Genomic DNA, 22655 nt, shown 5'->3' on the forward strand with positions numbered 1-22655 from the left:
CTCTCTCCTCTTCCTCAAACAGCCCAAGCTCTTTCTGAATCAAGGTTTTGCTTTCCTTTTTTTCTGCTGAGAATGCCTGTTATACTAATTCCCACCCCTACATACTCTGTGTTTGACTCCACCTTATCCTTCAAGACTTCCCTCTATTTTTACCATCTTGGAAACAGCCCATCACTTACCCTATCACATCCTCTCACTTATGTTTACTTAGTAATTGAAAATATTCTATAATTACAGTAGTCCCCGCTTACCCACCTTTTCACTTTCCTTGGTTTCTGTTATCCATGGTTAACAAAATTCTGAAAATAGTAAATGGAAAGTTCCAGAAATAAACAATAAGATTTAAATTGTGCACGACTCTGAGTGGTCTCATGAAATCTCTTACTCTATCCCACCACCTGGAATGTGAATCATTTTGTTGTCTAGCTTGATAGTCACTTAGCTGTTTCCGTTGTCAGACAGAAAAAAAACATAGTATATATTGGGTATGTATGTGTGTGCACATATATACATATGTGTATCCATCTATATATACGTGTATATGTATCTCCTTGGTTTCAGGCATCCACTATGGGTCTGGAACGTAAGTTCTTCTCCCTGTGAATAAGGGGTAACTGCTGTAACCTCATTTACCTGTTCATGAGTTTAAAGTGTTTCTCCCCTAGGAAACTATAAAGTAAACTTGATCAAAGCATAGACCATGTCTTTTTAGTGCATGGCTATGTCCCTTGATTTAAAAGAGGATTATCTGATACATAACAGGCATTCAATAAATATTTGTTAGATAATTTGATGCATGAATAATAACTGATGTTAAATTTCCATTGAGATTCCCTGACCTCATTTCCACCCACCGGTTATCTTTAGCTGTCAGTAATAACTTGATAGTTAGTTGCCCAAGACACATTTCCTTACTCATCTATTTGCTTTTGATTAGCCTTGGACTTTGATGGTTAATAATAATAATAATAATACAGTGCTCTGGGCAGCCAGTAAGAAAAGCAGAGGCAATGATGCAAATACATTCAGAATGTCTCCTGGCTAATGTGATCCAGACCTAAACAAATAATGTCCACACATCAATCATTCCTCCACTTCCTGCAAATGAATCTCCCTGAAGGAGTCATCAGATTCCCTGGATGGTGATGACTGACGGGATGTCCCTGTGGACTCCCAAACTCACTGCAGCTGGGGAGGGGCTCCTTGATACCAAGAGTTTAAAAGTCTCGACTTCAGAACAAGATGAGAAAACTCACAGGTAAATCTATAATTACTGCAGAGTTCTGAAAAGAAGCAGAACATGAAGGTAAGTAAAGGTTTTATTCATTTGTGACTTCTCAGCTATTTTAGCCAAAGCATTAGAGATTTTCACCTATTTTACATTTCATAAGCATTTTAGAGGCTAGAGGATGTTTGAACAATATGCCTTTAGAATAGAAGAATCATTCGATTTTATTAAGAAAAAAAATTTACTTATGTACTTAGTTCCTTATGTGGGTAATGGAAATCACGTATTTCTAAGTAATTTTTTTAAGTAGACCCTTGTAGATTAACCAGAAGTAGACTGGGGAAACAAATTTACATAGTAAGTATTAAAACAGAACATAGTGAGAAGTAAGGGCTTTGTAATCGTCCAGGCATCAAGGCAGGACACAGAAGATGCCACCTGCCCAGAAATGACATCTCTGGTTGATCATTTCACGCAGGGACTCAGAAGTCTGGCAGCGACAACCGTGGCTCTTTTCCTGATGTTCTCTTTCCTGGGAAACTCGAGGAGCGCCCCGCAGGTAATCAAATGCAAAATAAATAAATGACCCTGAATTAACACAGGACTCCTGAGTGCCTGCTGTCGGCTGTTTTTTCTCTTCTGCTTTCTTTTTTTATCTTTCTTTCTTGTTTTCCTCTTTCACTAACAGAGGATTGGGCTGCAATGTTTTCTCAACCGCTTTTCTCTTCTCCCCGGGTTACAGGGACTATTTGAGAGAAGGAACTGGACTCCTCAGGCCATGCTGTACCTGAAAGGGGCCCGTAAGTTACAAATACTTTGCTCTTCCTGTAACTATACCGATCCTTGGGCGCGCGTGAATCCAGGAGCGGGTAGATGGAGAGCACATAATGTCCAGTTTGTTTCCTTCAATAGCGAAGCCGTGCAGGCCCCTCAGGTGGGTGAGGAAGGGCGGTGGGAGGGGAAGACGCCCTGGTTATTAGAAATCTTCCATCCTAAACTGGAGGGTTGCTGTTCCTTGGCGCCCCTGGGGGCTCTGGGGATGCCGAGGAAACCTCCCCCGGGCCCGGGCACGCGACCTCTGCTCCAGGAGCCCAGTTCAGCCCCGGGTTGCGCTCGGAGCGCTGGAACCCGGCAGCCCACCTCCCGACCTGGGGACTGCGCGGCGCCGAGCGGCTGTGGCTCCAGCCGCGACTGTCCCGGTCCGGCGGCGGCTGAGACCCTTGTCTCCCTTTGCAGAGGGGCACCGCTTCATCTCCGACCAGAGCCGGAGGAAGGACCTCTCTGATCGGCCACTGCCGGGTGAGTGATTAAGGGAACAGGGGCGCTGATTCAGTGTCTTCCAGCAGGATGCAGCGGGCAGAGCTAACTCTGCCCTGGTGCCAAAAGCCAGTGCTTCCCCAGCGGAAGCACGCGGCTGGGAGGCCACTCTGAGTCCCTAGGTGGGCAGCAGCGGCAGGACGCCGAGCACTGGAGCGTCGTCCAGCCAGGCACTCACAGTGGCAGGGGCGGAAGGGGCTGGAGCGCAGCTGTCCAGACCGCCCAGGGTGCTGAGGTCCCCAGCGGGTTACTCATCCGAGGACAGGCAAGGCCTGGGGTTCAGCTCAGACGGGTAAGAATAGAAACAACCGTGCAAATGCTTCTATAAATGCACCCCGGTATTTAGGTAGGACCTTTATCCAGTTTCCTCTTAAGCACTCTTATTATTACAATAAGAAATTACCGAGGAACTTCAAATGTATGGGTCTATCGTATTACTACAGAGCTATCAAAAGGTTCAAAACCAAAAATAATTAAGTAAGGAGCCTTGAAGAATGGAGCCAGAGACTGTTATTTTTTCATGATAAGCCTTTTCCTATCATTGGATTAAAAACGAATAGAATTTGATACAACTTTAAAGATTGAAACGTTACAAATAAAAAGTCTACTTATTTTGAAAAAATACCACCCATTGTGTTGAGGTATTTAACGATTTTTTTTTATCGTCTTCAAGCTTGCAGTATGATTATTTTGTGAGGGTAAAGTTTGCCTTCCCACTTCACTTGCCCTCAGATTGAAAATCACGTCTTGTGTTGAATTAGATCCTTCCTCTTTTGGGCACTTAGATTTGAAATAACGTTGAACGCCTACCAGATACCTGTTCAGTCGTCAAATTGTTACCTGATACCCAGCCAAGAATGTAGATTATTATCTCAAAGTGCTTTGGAAGTAACAAGAGAGGCCGGTAGTGCCGGCTGCACGCGGGATCCCAGGGAAACATTTTTGCCCAGACATTGCATTTTAAATTGTGAAAGGGCTTGTTTCTCATGGGCTCTTTATCTTAATCCTCCTTGCTCTCATGAAATTCTTTTCAGCATTAGTTTAATGCACAACCTAACCACTTATAGGTCATTTCCGAGGGAAGAGGGAATGTTTGTAAAAATCAACCTTCTGTGGAAGGGGCCTTTTGCCTAGGGCTCAAAAATCTATTTTGTAGAGGTCTTTCTAGTATTGTAGCAGAGTAGAATAGGATTTACCTACACATGAATATGCACATGCTAACAGAATCTGTATAAATTTTTGTTTCCAGAAAGACGAAGTCCAAATCCCCAGCTGCTAACTCTTCCTGAGACAGCAGCCCTGTTACTGGCTTCCTTGCAGAAACCACAAGAAGGTATAAGCACACTGATCTCTTTCAGCTGCAGGACAGAGTGGTCATGCTTACTTTGGGGATTCTGTGTTGAGTACAACCCCTACCCCTATTCACCCAGACATTGACAGAGAAGTTTATTCTGTAAAGACCAGTTATATTTCTCCTTAAAGTGAGTCCCAAACCATTTCCATGAGGGAGACTAGGGAATTTTATATGAATTTCACAATCCATATAGGCTGTTGTAAACTTAATTACTCTTAGAGCTCTTGAAAGTGAAAGAGCTCAACGTCCTACCTCATTGTTTTATAGTTGAACAAACTAAGGTCTAAAAGATTAAATTAAAAAATCCAGTTTCTCACTATGAAAAGTTAAACGAAAATGAAAGGACTGAAAGTCAACCTTTCCTAACTTACAAACACAGCTGTCTCACATGGTTCAGGCCAATAGATAAATGTCCTTAGTGGGCCGCGTGTGGCCCGCAAGCTGTAGTTTGAGGACACCTGCTTTAGGAGGTGTGTTTTTCTTAAGTGCATACAGATGGTAAGAAGTGATACTGAGGTTTTAGCTCAAGTCTGTGTGACTCTCTATCTCTCCAGTTACACCATGAGAGTTCTCAAATGGATTGTATTGATGAGGAAAAGCTGGAATGGGGAACCTATGAGAAACCAGAATATTATGCAGAAGGGAAGGGAGGAGGTGCCGTCAGTGAGTGAGAATGGATGAAGAGGCTCAACTCTAAGTCAGGCTGGAAGAAAGATAAGATGGGATAAGTATTCACTAAAGATATAAAAGGGAATCCAAGACAAGCGTACTTTTAGAGTGTTGTGTGTGTGAGTTTAAAATGGCAAAGATGATAATAAGGCATGAAAATTTCTGCAGATATGGGAAAGGGTTCAATTCAAGGTCAAAGGGACATTTTAGTGAATAAAGATGTGTAGGTCAGTGGTTCTCCACTGTCTGTCTATGGGCTGGTGGGTGACTTCAGAGTTACCTGGAAAGCTTACCGAAAAATACAATTTCTTGGCCTCAGGCCCAGAGAGTCTGATTCTGTAAGACTTGTGCGCGGCCCCAGAGTCTGTTCCCTTAAGAAGTTTCCCCACATCATTCTGATAATTGGTCAGATTTGGGAACAAGTGGAAATTCAGAGGTGGTTCATAAAGGTTGAAACCATGCAAATGGATATTCCCTTTCCAGGCTTAGATACAGTGGAAGAAGGACGGATAATAAAAGATGTACCTTGGAAAAGGGGGAACAGGGGAAAGATTAGTGAAGGGATATTAAACGGAGCAGGCAGAAATCTAAGAGGTAAAGCAGGGTAATCAAGTATCCTGGAGTCGAGAATGGAGTTCCAAAAATGTAGTAATCCGAGCATTGACTGTAGCCGAATGATTAGTAAGAATACACAACTCAGGGGACATTAAACAGTGGCTCACAAGACTTCTCCTCTGTTCCTGTCTGGTGATACAATTTACTGCTGCTGGGACCTGCCTGAAAGGCAATTTGGTTTAGAGGGAATCTGGGATAAGAAAGTAAGCGGCAGAGTTGAGAAAGCAGGTGCTGGGAGAGCTGGCTTAACTCTCAGAATTATTGCAAAGACAAGGGGAGGCACAGGTGAATCATGGGTAAAGAATGCTGTGTCCGAGGTGAATTGTTTTGTACGTTCAAGATGTGGAACACTTATGAAGTTGGTAAGAAAAGAAAGCTCGGGTAGAGATTGGTTGATAGTGAAGTTTTAGATTTGATTGTTGGGAAGATGTGCAGAGCCATAGAGGAAAGTCAGCTATAATGGATGAGGAAGAGCTTGTTTTAAAGAGGAGAGATATCTTTGTTAGCAATTTTAGGGGAACATACGATTATAGGTCCTCATTTCATATCTTTAAAAAAAATAGTCTTTTAAATTGAAGTTATCTAAGCGGCTTGTTCCTGAAGATGAAATGAGGAAGCAAAAAATGAAAACTTTTAGATTCCCATATAGTATATTAATCACTAGTGTCCTTTAGGCTCTAGCAACTATTTGAAAGGCTTAGTTTTACACGGTGAAATTTTATTTCATTGGTGTTTATGCAGGGATGTCTTCCTAGTTGCTTTTTTTTTTTCTTTCCCTCCTCTGTGAAGAGCAAACCATGCTCTGCGATGTTTTAACATGTGCTAGCAATTCAGGTTAAGATATAAACCAGACATTCAATTCTACTGCAGCTAACTGAGAGAATATGACTTTAGCAAGAGGTGATCTTAGAGAAAATCAGAAGATGCTCTAGCCACTTTGCTCCTAGCCACTCCTTCTGTCTAGTCCACTGTAAATTTTAGCCACTGTGCCTTCTTTTTGTAGCCCCAGGAACCTGCTGACTTAGGTGCTCCCAGCCAGGGTGTGATGCCTCAAGCTCTAAAGTTCTGCAATCCCGTCCAACCAACATGTCCCTTCTTTTTCTCTCATTTCCACTCCAGGACTCAAACTCCCCTAACAAAGGAATAAATGTGTTCCCACGTTATCTTTCCCAAGTTAAGATGCATTTTAGCAGGAGAAAAAAGAGACAGACAGTCCTTTGTTACAAGTGACTGATTTTAATAGCAGGTATTTTGGACATGAGGCAATTTATCAGAGTAAGATGTGGCCCTTTTAGATCTCTACCACATGTATCATGTTGTAGTTTCATTCATTGTAAAGATTCAGATGTAAAGTTTGAATTTCCCAATCTATCTTAAGCTGCGGGGCGAAATTTAAAAACAAAACAGATTCAAATCCATTTGGGGACAGTTTTCAGGAGCAGAGTCCGTGAGTTACTTACTGGGAGTAAATGCTTATTTCCCAAGGTTCTCCTCATTTGACCTTTTCCTCTTTTAAAATACACAGAATGTGTCTTTAAGTAATTTTATTTTTCCTTACAGATGAAGAAGAAAATTTTGATCAAACCAGATACCTGGAAGGCAGTCTGCTAAACTGGTGAAGATATAACAAATTGGGTTCAATGATAGTTCTATTCTGTTGAAAATACGAACCATGTGAATAAAACGCTTGGCCCCTTTTTGCTCCATTTATAATCGGAACTCGCATAGCTAGTTTTATTCTTTCAGAAGCAAAAGAAATGTAGAGTTCTTAGCTGAGAACATCCTCACCTCATTTCAAGGTGATGTTTAGATATGCAAAATGTTTAGATCGCCTTGCCTCTACTCTTGAATGTTTCCAAACACTTATGAAGCTGAAGACTCTAAAGTGGTCTGGCCTTTTCTTCCAGCCAGCACCTGTCTTAATCTTAGTTGTTGTGTTTTCCCTTCCACTTGCATTTTGTTATCACTCAAGAAAGATTCTCTCTCTCTGTTTTCCCTCTTGCCCATCAGGAGGAGGGTGGCAAGCATAGCAGGATGGGGAAAATGAGAGTTATGTCTCCCTCTAATTTCATCCAGGGGAAAGAACTTTGTAATAAAGGAAACTGGATGACTGGGGAGAATCCCTGTGATAAGAACACTTCCATGTGCTTGCTGAGAGAGAGGACAACTGGTAAGGTAGAAGGTTTACTGAAGATCCAGAGCTGGGAGCTTCCTTTGTGCTCTTTGAGAATCTCCCTGAATTCTGTTTAGAAACATGAATCTGACTGTTACTGTGCGACACGCCCATGGAGGCACACTCTGCTGTGCATATACTGTATGGGGGGGAACAAGCTTTTTTTTAAAGTAACCCATTTTCCATGATCTACCAGACTCAACAGACGTAAATACCCTACTCACTCTAATTGCCTAGAGCTCTTGGCTTGATTTTACATCATAATATTACGTGAAAGCATCAGATAACACAAGGGCACGGTAATATCCCCAATACACTCCTTTTCAAAGTCAGTGTGCATTCAGTGGCATTTGAATACATACACCCACACCCCTGCAACAAGCATAATAATTTATGTTTTTGGAATTACAATATGGCCATAATGTTAATTATTTTTGCCTAATTAATTGAGGATTGTGATTGATAAATGCTGTAAGTGGAAAATATTGTTAATTCTTTTTTTCTTCTTCTTTTTATTAAATCATAGCAGTGTACATTAATGCAATCATGGTGTTAATTCTTATTGTCATCAGTATGTACATATATAGCTATTATTTTGTAACCACAGAATATCTTTATGTGAGTGTCTCTGTAACTTGGAATTCTCATTGTGTTAAAAAATAAAAACCCTGCTTATAAGATTTGTCTGTATCTTGTTCCAGAACTGAACAATGAAACTAAATTCAACTTAATGTAACATTGATTTCTGTCAAAAAAATAATACATGAGTATTAAAAGTCTATGTGATATTATAACAGGAACCTGTCTTTAATTCTGGTTTGATTTTATTAGGTGGTGTTTATATCCAATTTATTGAAAATTATTTACTCAGCAGACATAAATTTATACAGATTGGCTATTTAATTATGTTTATTCCAAGAACACTTTAAACATCTATCTTATGAAATAATTCTTCCCATCACTCCCTAGAACAAACTCAAGTATTTCATACTAAAACAATATTTTAAAAAGCTGTCTAAATGACCAATGGCTGCTAAAATATAGCTCCAAGTACTATAAGTACCAAGATTTCTTGAATGTTTTACCAAACAAGGGGTACTGATAACTTACAAAGTCCCTCGCCCCGGTTTGCTTTTCAACTATATTAACCTGTCTTTGTGATTCTCTTTATTCCTGTATTTTTCATACAAGTGATCAAAGATGAAAGAGCACTCAGATTGTACGACTCGTGTTTTAAAATGGGGGAAATTTCTGCCTTCAGAGGATTCCAGGTGTTAGAATACTTCCAGATTGAAATTTTGGCCACTGTCTGAGTCTACCTTTCCTCCGTATCCTACCTCCCCTGTGGCTATCCGGCCTCCATCCTGGACTCTCAATTATGCTTTGTTTTTCTGGGTTTCCAGGTAGATGCCTCCCCTCTTCCCCACCCAGCAACGTGATTCTGAGGAAGGAGAGAAGGCAAAGAAGCCCTGGCTTGTTCACAGCGGTCTCCAGGTCACATTTCTTCTTTACCTGGTGATGATAAATGACAATCTTGTCAAGCTTGAGTTACATTATTTCATCTCAGCCTCAGGAGACAGGAAAGTTGGGAATATCAACTTCATGTAATCCAGTCTCTTCATACTGGTCTATAAATTCTTTAGGAAGAGTTAATTTCTAATTCGGTTTGTTATTTACAACTACCATGTGAGATGGGTAATTGTTTCACCCACAGGACTTGAGAGAAATTTGGTATGATCCTAAGAAGCAGCTTTGGACCTCCCTAACTAGACCTCACCAGGCTTTCCAAGTTCTCCGTGTACCCTGGGAGACTATTGGGATAGCACTTGTAACATTTTATACTCTCATCTCTCCATCTCTCTGTTGCCCTAACACTTACCATGGAAGAAAGGGTGGTGGCTTGGTCTGCTCAGGCTGCAAAATCAAAATGACATCAACGGGGTGGCTTATAAACAACAGAAGGTTGTTTTTCACAGTTCTGGATCCTGGAGAGTTCAAGATCAAGGTGTTGACAGAATCAGTGCCCTGGAAGGGCCTGTTTTCTCACAGATGGCTCTTTCTCTTTGTGTCCCCACATGGTTGAAGAGGCAGGCAGCTCTCTGGGGCCTCAGGATCTAGTCACCTCCCAGAGGCCCGCTTCCTTTGTGGATACCATCTCACTGGGGATTAGAATTTCAATACAGATGGTCCTCAATTTACAATGGTTCAGTTTGGGATTTTTTTGACTTAACAATGGTGTGAAAATGATACATGTTCAGTAAGTACCTGCATTGAAGATGGGGCCATATCCAGGCAGAACCATCATAAATTGAAATTACTGATGGATTTATTCAGACATAACCTCATTGTAAGTGAAGGAGTGCCTATATATAAACATTCAGACTATAGCAGATAGTATAATCTGTTGTGGGGTGAATTCCCACAAAATTAAATGAAATGTGCTCTTTTAATTCTAGAAACTGAGCAAAAAGACTTGTGAGTATTATGTGCTCTTGTTGAGGCCTGAGAGACCTGGGAAAGCACGGTGGGGGGCTGCAGGCAAGGCTTAACAGCCTCCTACATGGAACCCTGATGGTACAGTCAAGTTAGCCTGCCAGATAAGGGTTGAAATGGCCCATCTGTGCAGGGGACATGACTCAAAGGTTGGTGTGAGTGAAAAGAAAAACTCCATTGTAATGAAATGATGTGAGTAAAAGAACACTCCATTGTGGGGGGGGGGGCTCCAAACCATGAGAAAACAGTGGTGGAGCCTGTTTCTTGGAAATTTAATTGAGTACATAGAAGAAAAAGGTTTTATTCCCCTGTTTATCCTGACTTTAACAATAGAAGTCAGATAAGGTATAGTTGTTTTAGGTCTTTAGAGAGGAATAGCCTGAGGCTAGCGTTAAGAAGGTTGTCTTACTTTCCCCGGACTTTCTTTTCTATAGTTTAAGATAAGAATTGAGGATGTTAGGATTATTGATCAATGTGGTGTACATGATTAGTTTACTATAAAATGACGAGAATAAAGACACTTTGTTGCTACATGCCATCTAAGAGTATGTAGTCGTTTCTTGCTTTCATACAATTCTAGGAGGGAGCTTGCACCCGTGGCCAAGCCATCCTTCTCTCCCTGAGAGAAAGTACCACCCAACAATCTGTAAGAAAAGTCTGACTGTCAGCTCTCAGGTACCACACCCTCTTTTCTAAAGTTCCTGTCCTCCAACTTATGAGTACATACATTCTTTCAAAGCATCAATTTTTTATGCCTCTGCTTCCCCCAGTAAGCCCGTTTATTCATCACTCAGTTATTTATTTATGGACAGGGCATTGTGCTAGACACAATTCTATTTGTTTCTCCTCACCAGGCTTTGTTGGTCTTGGGGAAAAGATATTTCTTGGACAAAAGGATGGAATCAAGTGACAGCAGCTGTCTAAATAGGGGACCATGCACAGGGCAAAAATTGATTCCTACACACTCAAAACCAGATGTTTGTAGCCAGCCCTTTGTGGCAGGTGCCTGTACTCCCAGCTACTTGGGAGGCTGAGGCAAGAGGATCACTTGAGCCCAGGAGTTTGAGGTTGCTGTGAGCTATGATGATGCCACAGCACTTTACCCAGGGTGACAGAATGAGACTCTTATCTCAAAAAAATAAATAAAATAAAATAAAAGATGTTTGCAAAGTCAGTTAATTTTCACGTGCACTGTCATTTGTAGTGTCATCCTAGAACTATTCTTTCATTGAGCAACAAGCACTTAAATTTTAAAGCTTTATACTGAGATACTTTACTGTACAGCTCATGCTAACAGCACATCAAACAATTATCAGGCAAGAGTATCATCTGAATACACACATTGTACCACTTTACTAGTGAGACATTTTCATGGTTATCCTAACACTAACTCCTCTTTTATCATGAGATCTTTCTGACACTTGAGTAAATGGGTCTATGATAAAATCCATCTCACATTTTTCTGCTCTCCAGTGCAGAGTACTTCAAATTGATCTGCAGGTCCTGGGTCAATCGCACAAATCCATAGGGCCTTTTTCAAGGGTTAAGTTTTAAAGTATTTGTCTTAAATTTGCGACCATCTTCCATTTTGGTGTGAGTTATAGCGTATATCCAACAGTCTTCTATTTTGCTAGCTAATGGGGCAACAGGGAAGCTGGAGTAGTTTTCCACTGGTCAGGTACCATCTGACACTTCGTTGTTACTCTTCCACTCTTGCCCTCAACAACCCACTACTGAAAAGACCAAAACCTTTTTAGAGCCTAAGACTAACCCAACTGATAGGCTAATCAAATTATTCATGTGAGCTAGACAGAATTTACAACAAATAGCTACTTTGTTACCAAAAAAAGCAATCCAAGACTGAATGTGGTTTTTGTTTTTGACCATTTAGGTCTACATTTAAAACATAAATATGCTTAGTTGTAATAATTCCACTATGTCTCTAAGCACGACACAGAATCTGTGAGAGACGTTGTCCTTATTATATAACTAAACAGATGCTCTCTTTTTTTCTCCCACTAATTATTTGTAAAAGAGAGTTTGAAATGTTATCCTTCACTAGGCATTACTCATGACAGGTGTTTTATATGTGATATTTAAATGTCTAAAAGATTTTTAAAGAAGACATTATCAATAAAAGCTGAGTTATTAAATATTGACATATTTACTCATTTGGGTTTAGCCATTTATCATCTATGGGAGATTGACCAAATTGTTGAAAAGACCTTCCCTTCCATTTAAGCAGAAGAATGGTACAGTGCAAATGATATCATAAATCATGAATCATAAATTCTAGATTTCAAAAGTGACACAAATGTGCATTAATACGCATTGAGATCTGAATTTAGGACAGCTATTTGCTTATGGATTTTGTCTTTGCAAAGTTAGATATAAAATCATGGTTCTGATGTATGAGAAAAGTGAAAATGACCAGTAAAAAACTAGTTATTTAAAATAGGCAGATAGTACACGTTCATGGCTAAAATCAGGATTTTGGAAGAGGAGGGAAATGAGAGACTTGTATGGAGAGGCATATGCTTGTAGTAGCTGTATAAAAACCAGGAACAAGGTTATGATAATAATAATTTTTTTAACAAACACTAGTAAAAGAAAATAATGGTTGCTTGAAGTAACCATTTTTTAAAACATGTCCAGTCTTCCCTCTCTAACACTGCTCTTCATGTCTAAATTCACTGGGGAAACAAGAGGTGGGGAGAATAACTTGGATTTTATTCTAGATTACAGAATTGCCATTCACTTGATCTCTTCTACTTTTTAGTCACAGAAAAATTCCATTGCAATACTTAGAAGAAGAAAATAAAATTTGTAGTATTTTGGTCCTTTTAAATAATCATTCTTACTTTGTCCTTAAGAAATTAGCTCTGCCCAACACGTGTGGAATTCAGTTCTTATATTCACCATGTAGCTTTTTCTTCCCACGAGGAACATGGCCCAGAGAAAAGGGCGACTTAATATTTAACCGGTCCCTTTCGGCCTCCTCTTCCTCATCATATCTCTCATCCTCTGTTTCATCTTCCACATCACTGCTCTGAGGACTGGAGGCCGGGGACCCTGAAGGAGAAGGTGGCACTGAGGAAGGCCTGGGATATTTAAATCCTTCTGTCTGCCAAAGACAAAAATAAGACACAAGTGTTATAATGAATTCTTGGTTTTCAATGATGTTAAGCACTGTGCATTCCTATTCAATTAAAAAAAAAAGTTAGATAGTTTCTGTGGTCTGCTCAGATGCTATTAAACTTTGATTCACTTTGATTGTGGTACCACCGAGCTCAAGAGAGAGAGATTCATTAAATATATGGCTATCCTTTGTTAAGCACTGAAATGTGCCAGGGGCTGTATACATATTATCTCATTCAATCTTTTAGCAATACTTTCACAAACTTGTTTTTTCCATTTACATAAGAAAACTAAGGGTTAGAGAGGCCAAATGGTTCGCCCAAGGTCACATGGCACACAAGTGGTAGAGCAAAGATTCCTAACAGGTCTGTGATGACTCCAGATGCTTTCATCTCAACTGCCCTGTTACAGTGCTGAGATTCCCCATCTCTCTATGTCTATGAGATTCGCTCCATAAAGTCACAGGGTGTGGGCAGACTGGACAGGTCATGGACAGCCCCCAACAGAAGGCCTTCTGAAGCCAGGCCACTTAACTGACCCTACAATTCTACCAGTTGCTATTAGTTCAGTTAATGAGAAAACACTGCTAGATTTTAATCCAGTTGCTCTTCTAGAGATTATTTTGAGATAAACTTGTGTGATAAAAACATACTGGGCCCCAACTATGTGGCAGCAGCCTCACATCACAAAGAAACAAGATGAAAAACATGATCCATGCCCCCTACGAGTCCTAAAGACTGAATGGGAAGATGGATGTATAAACGTGTTTTAGACATTCGTCACTTGGATTTTCAACTATTCTATACATCATTTTCATGTCATACAGGTACAGTCATTTTCAGGTTCAAATATGTTACCTGTAATCAACATTAAAAAAGGGACGTGGCTTGGAAGGTACTCAATAGTTACTAGACATATTACGTGGACAAACAGGCAGATGAGTAGATAAACTGATGCATATAGCAGAATCACCATCAGGCCGAACCAGAAGCTCTAAAGTAAGCAATCAACTCTCTGAATGTAGGAATCATAAACGTGGGAGTACAAATCTACAGATTGGGGGATTAAGAGACAACTTTGACCTTCTCTGGGCAAATTTTACCATGGGTTAGATTTCTAGGTCTGCTCCCCTGAAAACCTGATATGGGAAGAAGATAAGCTATATTATCAGGCAAAATTATTTTATGGACAAAGGGACTCCTGATTGAGAAGTGACATCTGACCATGAAGGATCTATAAATACTTGATGGGGAGCCATGGTTTGGAGAATCTCAAACCATGGCTCTATGATGATTCTTATAATTGGGCATATTTCTTTCTATGAGCACGAAAGCTTGTGTATGGGGATTTATGTGAGATACTGGTAGCTGTAAGACATTGAGCTACTAAGTTAAGAGGAAGTCTCACAGCCATGGGATCAGTCTAATCTTCTTGCATGTAAGCTGTCACCTTACGTGGGGGGTAAAGAAGGAGGTTAGCTCTTGGACTACTGCAAGGACTAATCCCAGTGAGAGAAATGATTGATGCTACCCTACTTCAAGTTGTACTCCCGTCTTCTGCCCTTGTAAGTGTATCTGATGACAAATGTGGCCTATGGTAATCTCATGAGCATAAATGCCTAGTTGGACTTTAGAGGAAGACTTCCTGGTAAGCACAGCTGACTGGAACATAAATGCTCCTCTAGTCCAATTCTTCCCGTGGTGCCTGAATTTATTTTACCCTTGCCAAGTGGTCATGCTATATTTAAACACTGCCTTGGATAGCAATTTTTTTTCTATTAAAGCAACCCAGTTTATTTTTTAATAACTCCCAGAAGACTGGATATCTATCACAGCCTTCCCAAGCACTTCAGCAGAGGGAATTTTAATCTGGAGGTCCTTCTCCCATGGCACAAACTGTCTACTTATCCTATATATAAAGGCTAACTCTGAAACAAGGGTTTTGAGATGGTCTGATTTTTGGGTTCCTCTCTATTTTTTGCTTTGATTCAACACTACGAGAAAAGTATAATAGCTTGTGTACCTAGCCATTTCCAAAGTAAAAAGTATTGTTAGAACTTGTCACAGGTACAAAGTTTTATACTTCAAAATAAACAAACAATATATTAAATATTTACCGTTGGGGGTGATGTAGGTTCCATGTGGAATTTATCTGGAAAAGCTCTGCTTAATGTCAGGTGCCTGGCATGCTGGTAATACTATTGACAGAAAGCCAATTCATAGGTTAAAAAAAAAAAACAGTTAGATATCTTAATAGCCAAGGTATTAGATAAAGCTTTAATCTCCTAGTTCTGAAACATGCAATTTTTTTTTTTTTTTTGAGACAGATTTCGCTCTGTTGCCTGTGGGGCTTCAATTTACTCTGTTTTACTCTTGCCAAGTGGTCAGACTAGAGTCGGCAAGAGCCTGGGGCATCATCATAGCTCACAGCAACCTCAAACTCCTGGGCTCAAGTGATCCTCCTGTTTCAACCTCCTCAGTAACTGGGACTACAGTTGAAATGTGTGTTTTTTTAAATTTTATTTATTTATTTTTTTATTTTGGGACAGAGCTTCAAGCTGTCCCCCTGGGTAGAGTGCCGTGGTATCACAGCTCACAGCAACCTCCACCTCCAAGCGAGTCTCCTGCCTCCACCTCCTAAGTAGCTGGACCACAGGTGCCCGCCACAACACCTGGCTATTTTTTGGTTGCAGCCATCATTGTTGTTTGGCAGGCCCAGGCTGGATTCGAACCCGCCTCCTTAGGTGTATGTGGCTGGTACCTTAGCTACTTGAGCCATGAGCACTGAGCCATATATATATATATATTTTAAATGGCAGAATATATTTACTGTAAGTTTGAGATCAAGAAAGAAATGGCAGTTTATAGTTTTACTATTTTTCAATGCATAGGCAAAAAACAAAAAAATTCTAGAAGAAGGTTGGGGAGAACGGCCATTCTGGCCAGCTGAGCTCTGAATTAAGTGCTAAGGGGAATAAAAATGCTGCAGCATCTATTTGGCCAGGAAAATTCTGCAATATCCAAGCAGATGTATTAGGTAAAAGAAAAGAAGAATAATTTATTACTAAATCATGCAGTGCTAAGCTACATGTATTTATTAACCTATTGAACTATTGAAAGGAGGTATTTATTTCCTGTACTTGTCATTTTGAGAAATAATATTTTATCCCCACTCTCCACTGTAGTTGGAGAAGACCACATTACCTCTCTAGAATAAAACCAAGTAGGGACTTTTCTCTTGATATTTTCCTCAATTCTAAAATGTTTCTGCGCACCCGTAAAGCAGCATTAAGTCAAGCAATGACAATAGAATAACTAGTAATACAGTGCGAGGTCCTCGGGGACTTGCTCTTATGCATGAACTCAAACTAAACATGGAGAATTAGGTTTAGGACTTTGCAGACTCAAAATATTAAGTTTAAAAACTACATGAAAACACTGAGGTTTTAACAATTATGATATTGAATGGACTTTGCAGGTTATGACTAGAAACAGCACTTTCATACAGTCTGGTGGAATCTTTTAAGTAGTCCCCTGCATTTGTCAAAACCTTGCATACTCTGCCTAAGTATCTCCAGTCCAGAAGATCTGAGAGCCTCTCAGTTCGGTTCCTCTGGATAATTCTTTGGCGACGTGACTGTTTGCAAAATCCATAGAGAAACTTAGTCAGCTGATTGCAAGAGTCATCAGGAGAGCGGAACCGCCTGTCCACAATGTAAATACCTGCAGAGCACAAAACCCAGAGCATAGGTAAAAGTAGGCTAATCTTAAACATTTCCTCTATTCTTTATTATCTCTTCTTTTAATGATAAATGTCTGCTTATTATGAGTGTGTTTTGAGTAAGTTAACAAAATCTTTATTTATTTATTTATTTTTGGCCAGAGCTGGTATATGGGGCTGGCACCCTACTCCTTGAGCCACAGGTACCATCCTCTTTATTATCTCTTTGACTCCACCCAAGACCCATGCATCATCCATTCCTTAACTCAGCTGTTGCCTCCACTCCATCTTTTACAACCATCACGGACACACAGGCAACAAAGTGGATCTCGCTGAAAAAAACTGGTGGTCTAGGGATCAGTGTATCAGTGATTCATCATGGAGCTACAGACTCTCCTGGGGGGTACCTGGGTATCAGAGCTCCCTAATGCTGGCAGGGACAGACAACAGGGACAGTACAGAGGTGAAAGACTCAGGGAACCGGCAAAGTGTAAGCAGATGATCCATCCCATACCAACCCTTCTTGCTGCTAGGCAACACGGACAAATAGATGGTGATGTGCAAATTCTTCAGCTTATCTCACACGATTTACGTGAATTTTGCTAACTTTGTGTGGACTCCTAAAATAATAATACTTATACCCTCTGTATATGACCAATATGTGTACATGTATTCTAAGACCATGGTTTTGTAATACCACTTCTAGAAATTAGAGGGCCAAATCAGAGTTCATTTAAAAAAAAGAGAAAAAAAAAGGAAAAGAAAAAAAGAAAGAAAAAGGTTTGTTCAGATTTTCATTCTTTTTGCATTCATCTTTTGGGCAATATATTTAATATTAATATTAAATATTATGTTATCTATGGACCACATAATTAAATCTCCTTTTAATTTTTAAACAAGAAGTATATACATCAGTTTGATCATCAGGCTGGCTTTAGAGTTAGGCTGTGTAAAGACCCAGTGCTCTGTTTGGTTAAAGATCACGTCTCCCCAGGGTGGGTTAATGATGAAAAACCTCACCATAGGCAGTGGGATCAGCCACGTGCTCCTGCATGAAACAGCCAAAGCCGGAGAGGTTTGTTGTCACACTGGGGATGCCCATCACAGTGCATTCGGCTGCCGGGGGAAAGAGACAAAATCTTGGCGTCAGACCAGCTCCTGTGTCCTCAGGTGCATGCAGAGGAGGAAAAGCCCTAGTCCCAATCACAGCAGTGCTTACTTTGAGCCAGGCCTGGCACTAAGCTCTTTACATGTCTCTTTACATCTTCTCAACAACCCTGAAGTTGGGCTATGGTTTTTTCCATCTTACCAGTGAGAAAACTGAAGCACAGAGAAGTCAAATCACTTGCCCAACTTCACAAAGCCAGGGTTCACAGCAGAGCTGGGATTTAAACTGCTAGACTCCACTGCTTCTCTGACTCCAGCTGGTTTGGGTTTTTACTCCATTCTAGCCCATGTCTTTAATTACTTAGGAAGTTTATGGGGTAGGTTAAATAAGTTTTGGAAATGACCAGACATAGATACTCTATTACAAACAATTTAAGGTATTTATGTGGATATTTCATAAGAAGACACTACCTTTGCAAAAGGGAAACTGACACCACTGTCAACTTTGAGAACTACAAGCCAAAGGAATTAGACAAATACATTTTCTATGTTATGTTTCTGGAAGCAACAATCTTTTGTCTATCTCTCACAAGAAATTTTAATGCTTTTTTACAGCTGCTCGCAAATTATTCTTGGTGAAACTTAGAGCAACAGAATAGGACCTTCTTATGATAAAGATAGAGAGCCCTCATGTCACTCCTATTGTAAAGATCAAGGGACCCTATTTTTGTATCACTTAAAATTCTACATTCAAATTCTGGGATAGGAATGCAGATTCAGGCAGTCCTGAGGTTACAAACAAGATAGATTCTGCAGGTTTGTTCTGAAGTTGAATTTGCATGTACCTATTACCTGTAATTGCCTCCGTTTGTAAGTGAAAGTCATACGTCAGTGGATGTTTGTACCTTGGGGACTGCTTGTATTAGAAAAGTCCTTCCTCTTCCTCATTCAGCCTATTACCTCCCCACTCTGTCTCTGTCATTCCTTACTTGAGCTCTTTATCAATGATGACACAGAGATGCTGAAGGCAAAATTTAATCTCATAATTATAAACAAAAATGTTTTCTTTTAAAAATCATAGGCAGAATTCTTTCTAAATCAGGCAGAAAATCTGCGGTCACCAATGAGAGAAGGAGAAGTGATGATGGTATTTATTCTTTGCGTTGCCATCTATTTAAGGTACTTGTTTTCTTTTTAATTAGGCATTTCAGTACAAATATAAATTCACCCTGCTTGATGCTAATAGTAACCATGCTGGCAGGGGCCAGAAAGAAAAACAAGTAGTGAAACTAAGAATCTACCATGTTTTGTTAAAAAAAAAAAAAAGAAAGAAAAGAAAAGAAAAAAAGAAGGGGGAGAAGAGGGTGAAGAGGAGCTTTGAATGGAATGACATCATTGGTGACAATATCTACCTATGAATTGCCATTTTCTCTAAGTACCTCCTTTTTGAGGGACAGGGATGTGAAGATTCTTCACTGTACACCTTTTTTATACTATTTGTTTCTTTAACCATGTTAATGTGTTATCTACTGCATATTAAATCTTCCATTAATTTTTTTAAAGTATTCTTCTGAAATAAGTTTTAGAGAACTATATTGCTTGGCTATTATTTTTTATACTGACTCTACTTGCAGCCAATTTCTCTTTCACATTAATGAATGGGAAGAGTAGAGGTAACTAGATAATATAAAATCTTAATAAAACATTTTTGTTCTTGGGAATGCAATAGAACAATAACTCAGATACCTACTAGAATATGCCCAACCACATCATGGAGTACTCACATAATCTTTGCCCTTATTCTTAGGTCAGAATCTACAAAAACTTAAATTGACCCCTGAAGTAGATCTAACCTAAATCATTTTTAAAACAAACTGAAAAATCAAAACCTTACTAGAAATTACGTATCGCTTTTGAATATTACACACACATATATAAAATAATATACTAACAGAATCCAAAACATTGCACAATCTGTGTACGTCACATACCTGGAGTATAACCCCAGGGCTCATAGTATGACGGAAATACTCCAAGGTGACAGCCTCGTACAAACTCTTCATAATCCATGGGTAATAAGGGGCTGGTGGAAGATAAAAACTCTGGGTGCAAAATCACCTGAAAAGGACAATTCTAATTGTTATTTCAATACCATAGTATACAATTCTTGTTTTCTAGATTCAGGAAAAGAGAGAGGGTGAGGGAGAGAGAAAGAAGAGGGGAAGGAACAGGAGGAGGAGGAGAAGAAGAAAGAAAAAAAATTATAGGATTTGTTTTTTCTCCTCTCACCCTTCCGTAAAAGGAGACTTAACTTCCCCACTTTCCCTGAGGTCCTGAAGGAGCTCAGGAAATTCCACCCCAAAATACGACTCTTGGTATAAAGAATATTTTGAATTAAAGGTATTTCAAGATAAAAAGGCATTGGAAGGACTTTCCCTCTATCCGCATAAAATAGACTGACCCATGAAAAGAACACTGGACTTCCCTTCCCTGCTATCTCACTATGTGGTGGGAAAGAAAATCAAGAAGGCTACCAACCACGCCTGGCCCAAATCGTTTTAGACATAATACCTGCCTCTCAGGTTAATTTACACATTGATCTGTTTGCCCCACCCCCACGGTTTCATTCTCCCAAGTATCTGCTCACCCTCCCTAGCAACCATTTATTGCTCCTAAACAGAATTACCTACACTCCTCCTCTCCCCTTTCCCTCTGAAAGGGAGGTATAAAAATACCTGCATCCCCCTGGGATACTGGGTAATCACTCTGTGATTCTCCTCTTGCACTTGGCAACAGACTTCTTTCTTTTATTAATCTGCCTGAATTGTAAGTTGATGTTCTAGGGAACTTTTAGGAGAAAGTATAAATTTCCCCTTACCCTCACAGCCCAAGGCTTAGGTACAAGCTAGGGAGTTAGCATGCTCATTTTTGCTCTCGCATTAAACTACTACTCTCTGACTTAGCTTCCATCTGTAATAAAGGTTACACGTGGTTCTCTAATTGCTGACTCTTGTCTTACTTATCATTGCGTTCCCAGCTAGAGCAGGGAAGAGGGAAGCTACCTCACAAATCACTCTCACGTGGGCCAGTTCGAGTTATCCAAGTGAAACAGAATGGAGAGACGGGAAATATGTTGTAGAAATCTCATCTGGATAGGTCATGCTGGGGGACTTCACCCAAGCCCCTTCTTCTCTCACCTACATGCCATTGCCTCCTCTTCCCGGCTTCTGTTCTGCTGGGTCTCTACTCAGCACAACCTGGAGGGATCCTTTAAACATGCCAATCACTCCCCCTCCTCAAAATCCTTTGGCAGCTTCCCATTCACTCAGAGTAAAAGCAATAGTATTTAGCATGGCCTGTAAGCAGTGGGTGCTGAGAAGTATTTAAGGACCGAGAAACTGAAGCATCCATATATATCTACACATAAATTTATCTTAAATTGTAGTGATATGAATATATAGCATACAATTTCTAAATAGTAAAAAATATGCACATAAAAACCCAGCCTGCTGGTGTCTGTAACAACTCATGATTACAGAATTGTCTGTAACAATTTCATGATTGCCAAAACTTGGAAGCAACCCAGGTGTCCTTCAGTAGGTGAGTGGACAAGTAGACTGGCAAGTCCCAACAACAGGCTGCTATTCAGCCCTAAAACGAAATGAGCTGTCAAGCCACAAAAAGACACAGGAGAAACTGAAGTGCACATCACTAAGTGACAGAGGCTAGCCTCGAAGGGCTATGTAACACATAATTCCAACTATGTGACATTCTGGAAAAAGCAAAACTAAGGAGTCAGTAAAAAGATCAGTGGTTACCAGGGGTTTACAGAAGTGTGAGTGATGAACAGGCCGATTACACAGGGTTTTAAGGCAGTGAAACTATTCTGCACGCCACTGTAATGATGCATGCATGTTATTACGCAAAATCCACTGAATGCACAACACTAAGAGGGAACTTGAGTGTAAACTGGACTTGGGGTGATGATGTGTTCATGGAGGTCATCCTGGTAACAAATTTACCACTGGGGCGGGGAATGTTGATAAGGGGGAGGTTGGATATCCCTGGGGGGGTGGAGGGGTAAGTGGAAACTCTTTCTACTTTCTGCTCAACTTTGCTGTAAACCTAAAACTGCTCTTAAAAGTAAAATCCATTAAAATGTATACATGCAATACTTCTCATTGTGAATTCTACATAGTCAATTCTCACAAAATGCTTTCTAAAAAATACTTTTTGTATTCATAACCCACTATGGTTTCAAATGATGACTGAGTGTAGCTCTGACATAAATGTGGGTTGATTTCCTTTGTTAATGAGTAAAGGAAAGTGAAACAACAGAGACATAGGTCAGAACTTCACAGGTTCTGCAATGACACAAGTGACTTCTTTGCTAAGCTGGATATTTGTTTCTGAATGCTGAAAAAATAGTTTGTGCCAATCACAATACAAAGGCTATAGACACAGCACACCTTAAATTTTAACCTGCATTATTAATATTTCTCCATCACTTTCTTAAGTCCAGAAATCAATGCACAGTAAATCAAGCCAGGATTTGTGTTTGCCTATTTCACCCTACAAATGCCCCCACTGCTGTTAATTACAAGGGGATGCCACCAAATTGGGAGATGATGGAAGAAGCAGCACACCATTATAGAGCATCTCCACCATTATAAAGCATCTGTACCATCCTAGAGCATCTATACCATCACAAAGCATCTGCACCATCATAGAACATCTGGACCATTATAGAGCATCTGTACCACTATAGAGCATCTACACCACTATAGAGCATCTGCACCATCCTAGAGCATCTGCACCATCACAGAGCATCTGCACCATCA

The 22655-nt window shown here is 40.1% G+C and overlaps 2 protein-coding genes across 2 annotated transcripts in view; one reads left to right on the forward strand and one right to left on the reverse strand.

Moving 5' to 3' along the window:
* Positions 1 to 1149: 1149 nt before the first annotated feature.
* SPX (spexin hormone) lies at positions 1150 to 6883 on the forward strand. The gene is made up of 6 exons (XM_003792496.2): positions 1150 to 1306; positions 1707 to 1787; positions 1971 to 2028; positions 2465 to 2527; positions 3795 to 3878; positions 6744 to 6883. Exons 1-6 carry the CDS (start codon positions 1301 to 1303, stop codon positions 6800 to 6802), a joined length of 351 nt encoding a protein of 116 aa, XP_003792544.2. The 5' UTR covers positions 1150 to 1300; the 3' UTR covers positions 6803 to 6883.
* A 5109-nt stretch (positions 6884 to 11992) lies between these two features.
* Positions 11993 to 22655, reverse strand: part of GYS2 (glycogen synthase 2) — a 57514-nt gene continuing 46851 nt past the window's right edge. The window contains exons 12-16 of the mRNA XM_003792450.3: positions 19806 to 19932; positions 17728 to 17823; positions 16546 to 16709; positions 15104 to 15184; positions 11993 to 12973 (exon numbers count right to left, since the gene is read on the reverse strand). Of these exons, the coding sequence (XP_003792498.1) occupies positions 12752 to 12973; positions 15104 to 15184; positions 16546 to 16709; positions 17728 to 17823; positions 19806 to 19932 (690 nt within the window). The 3' untranslated portion in view covers positions 11993 to 12751. The remainder of the gene's footprint in view (positions 12974 to 15103; positions 15185 to 16545; positions 16710 to 17727; positions 17824 to 19805; positions 19933 to 22655) is intronic.

This window comes from Otolemur garnettii, unplaced genomic scaffold (genome assembly GCF_000181295.1).
Source record: "Otolemur garnettii isolate 467f Iridium unplaced genomic scaffold, OtoGar3 scaffold00057, whole genome shotgun sequence".
NCBI classification, from domain to species: Eukaryota; Metazoa; Chordata; class Mammalia; order Primates; family Galagidae; genus Otolemur; species Otolemur garnettii.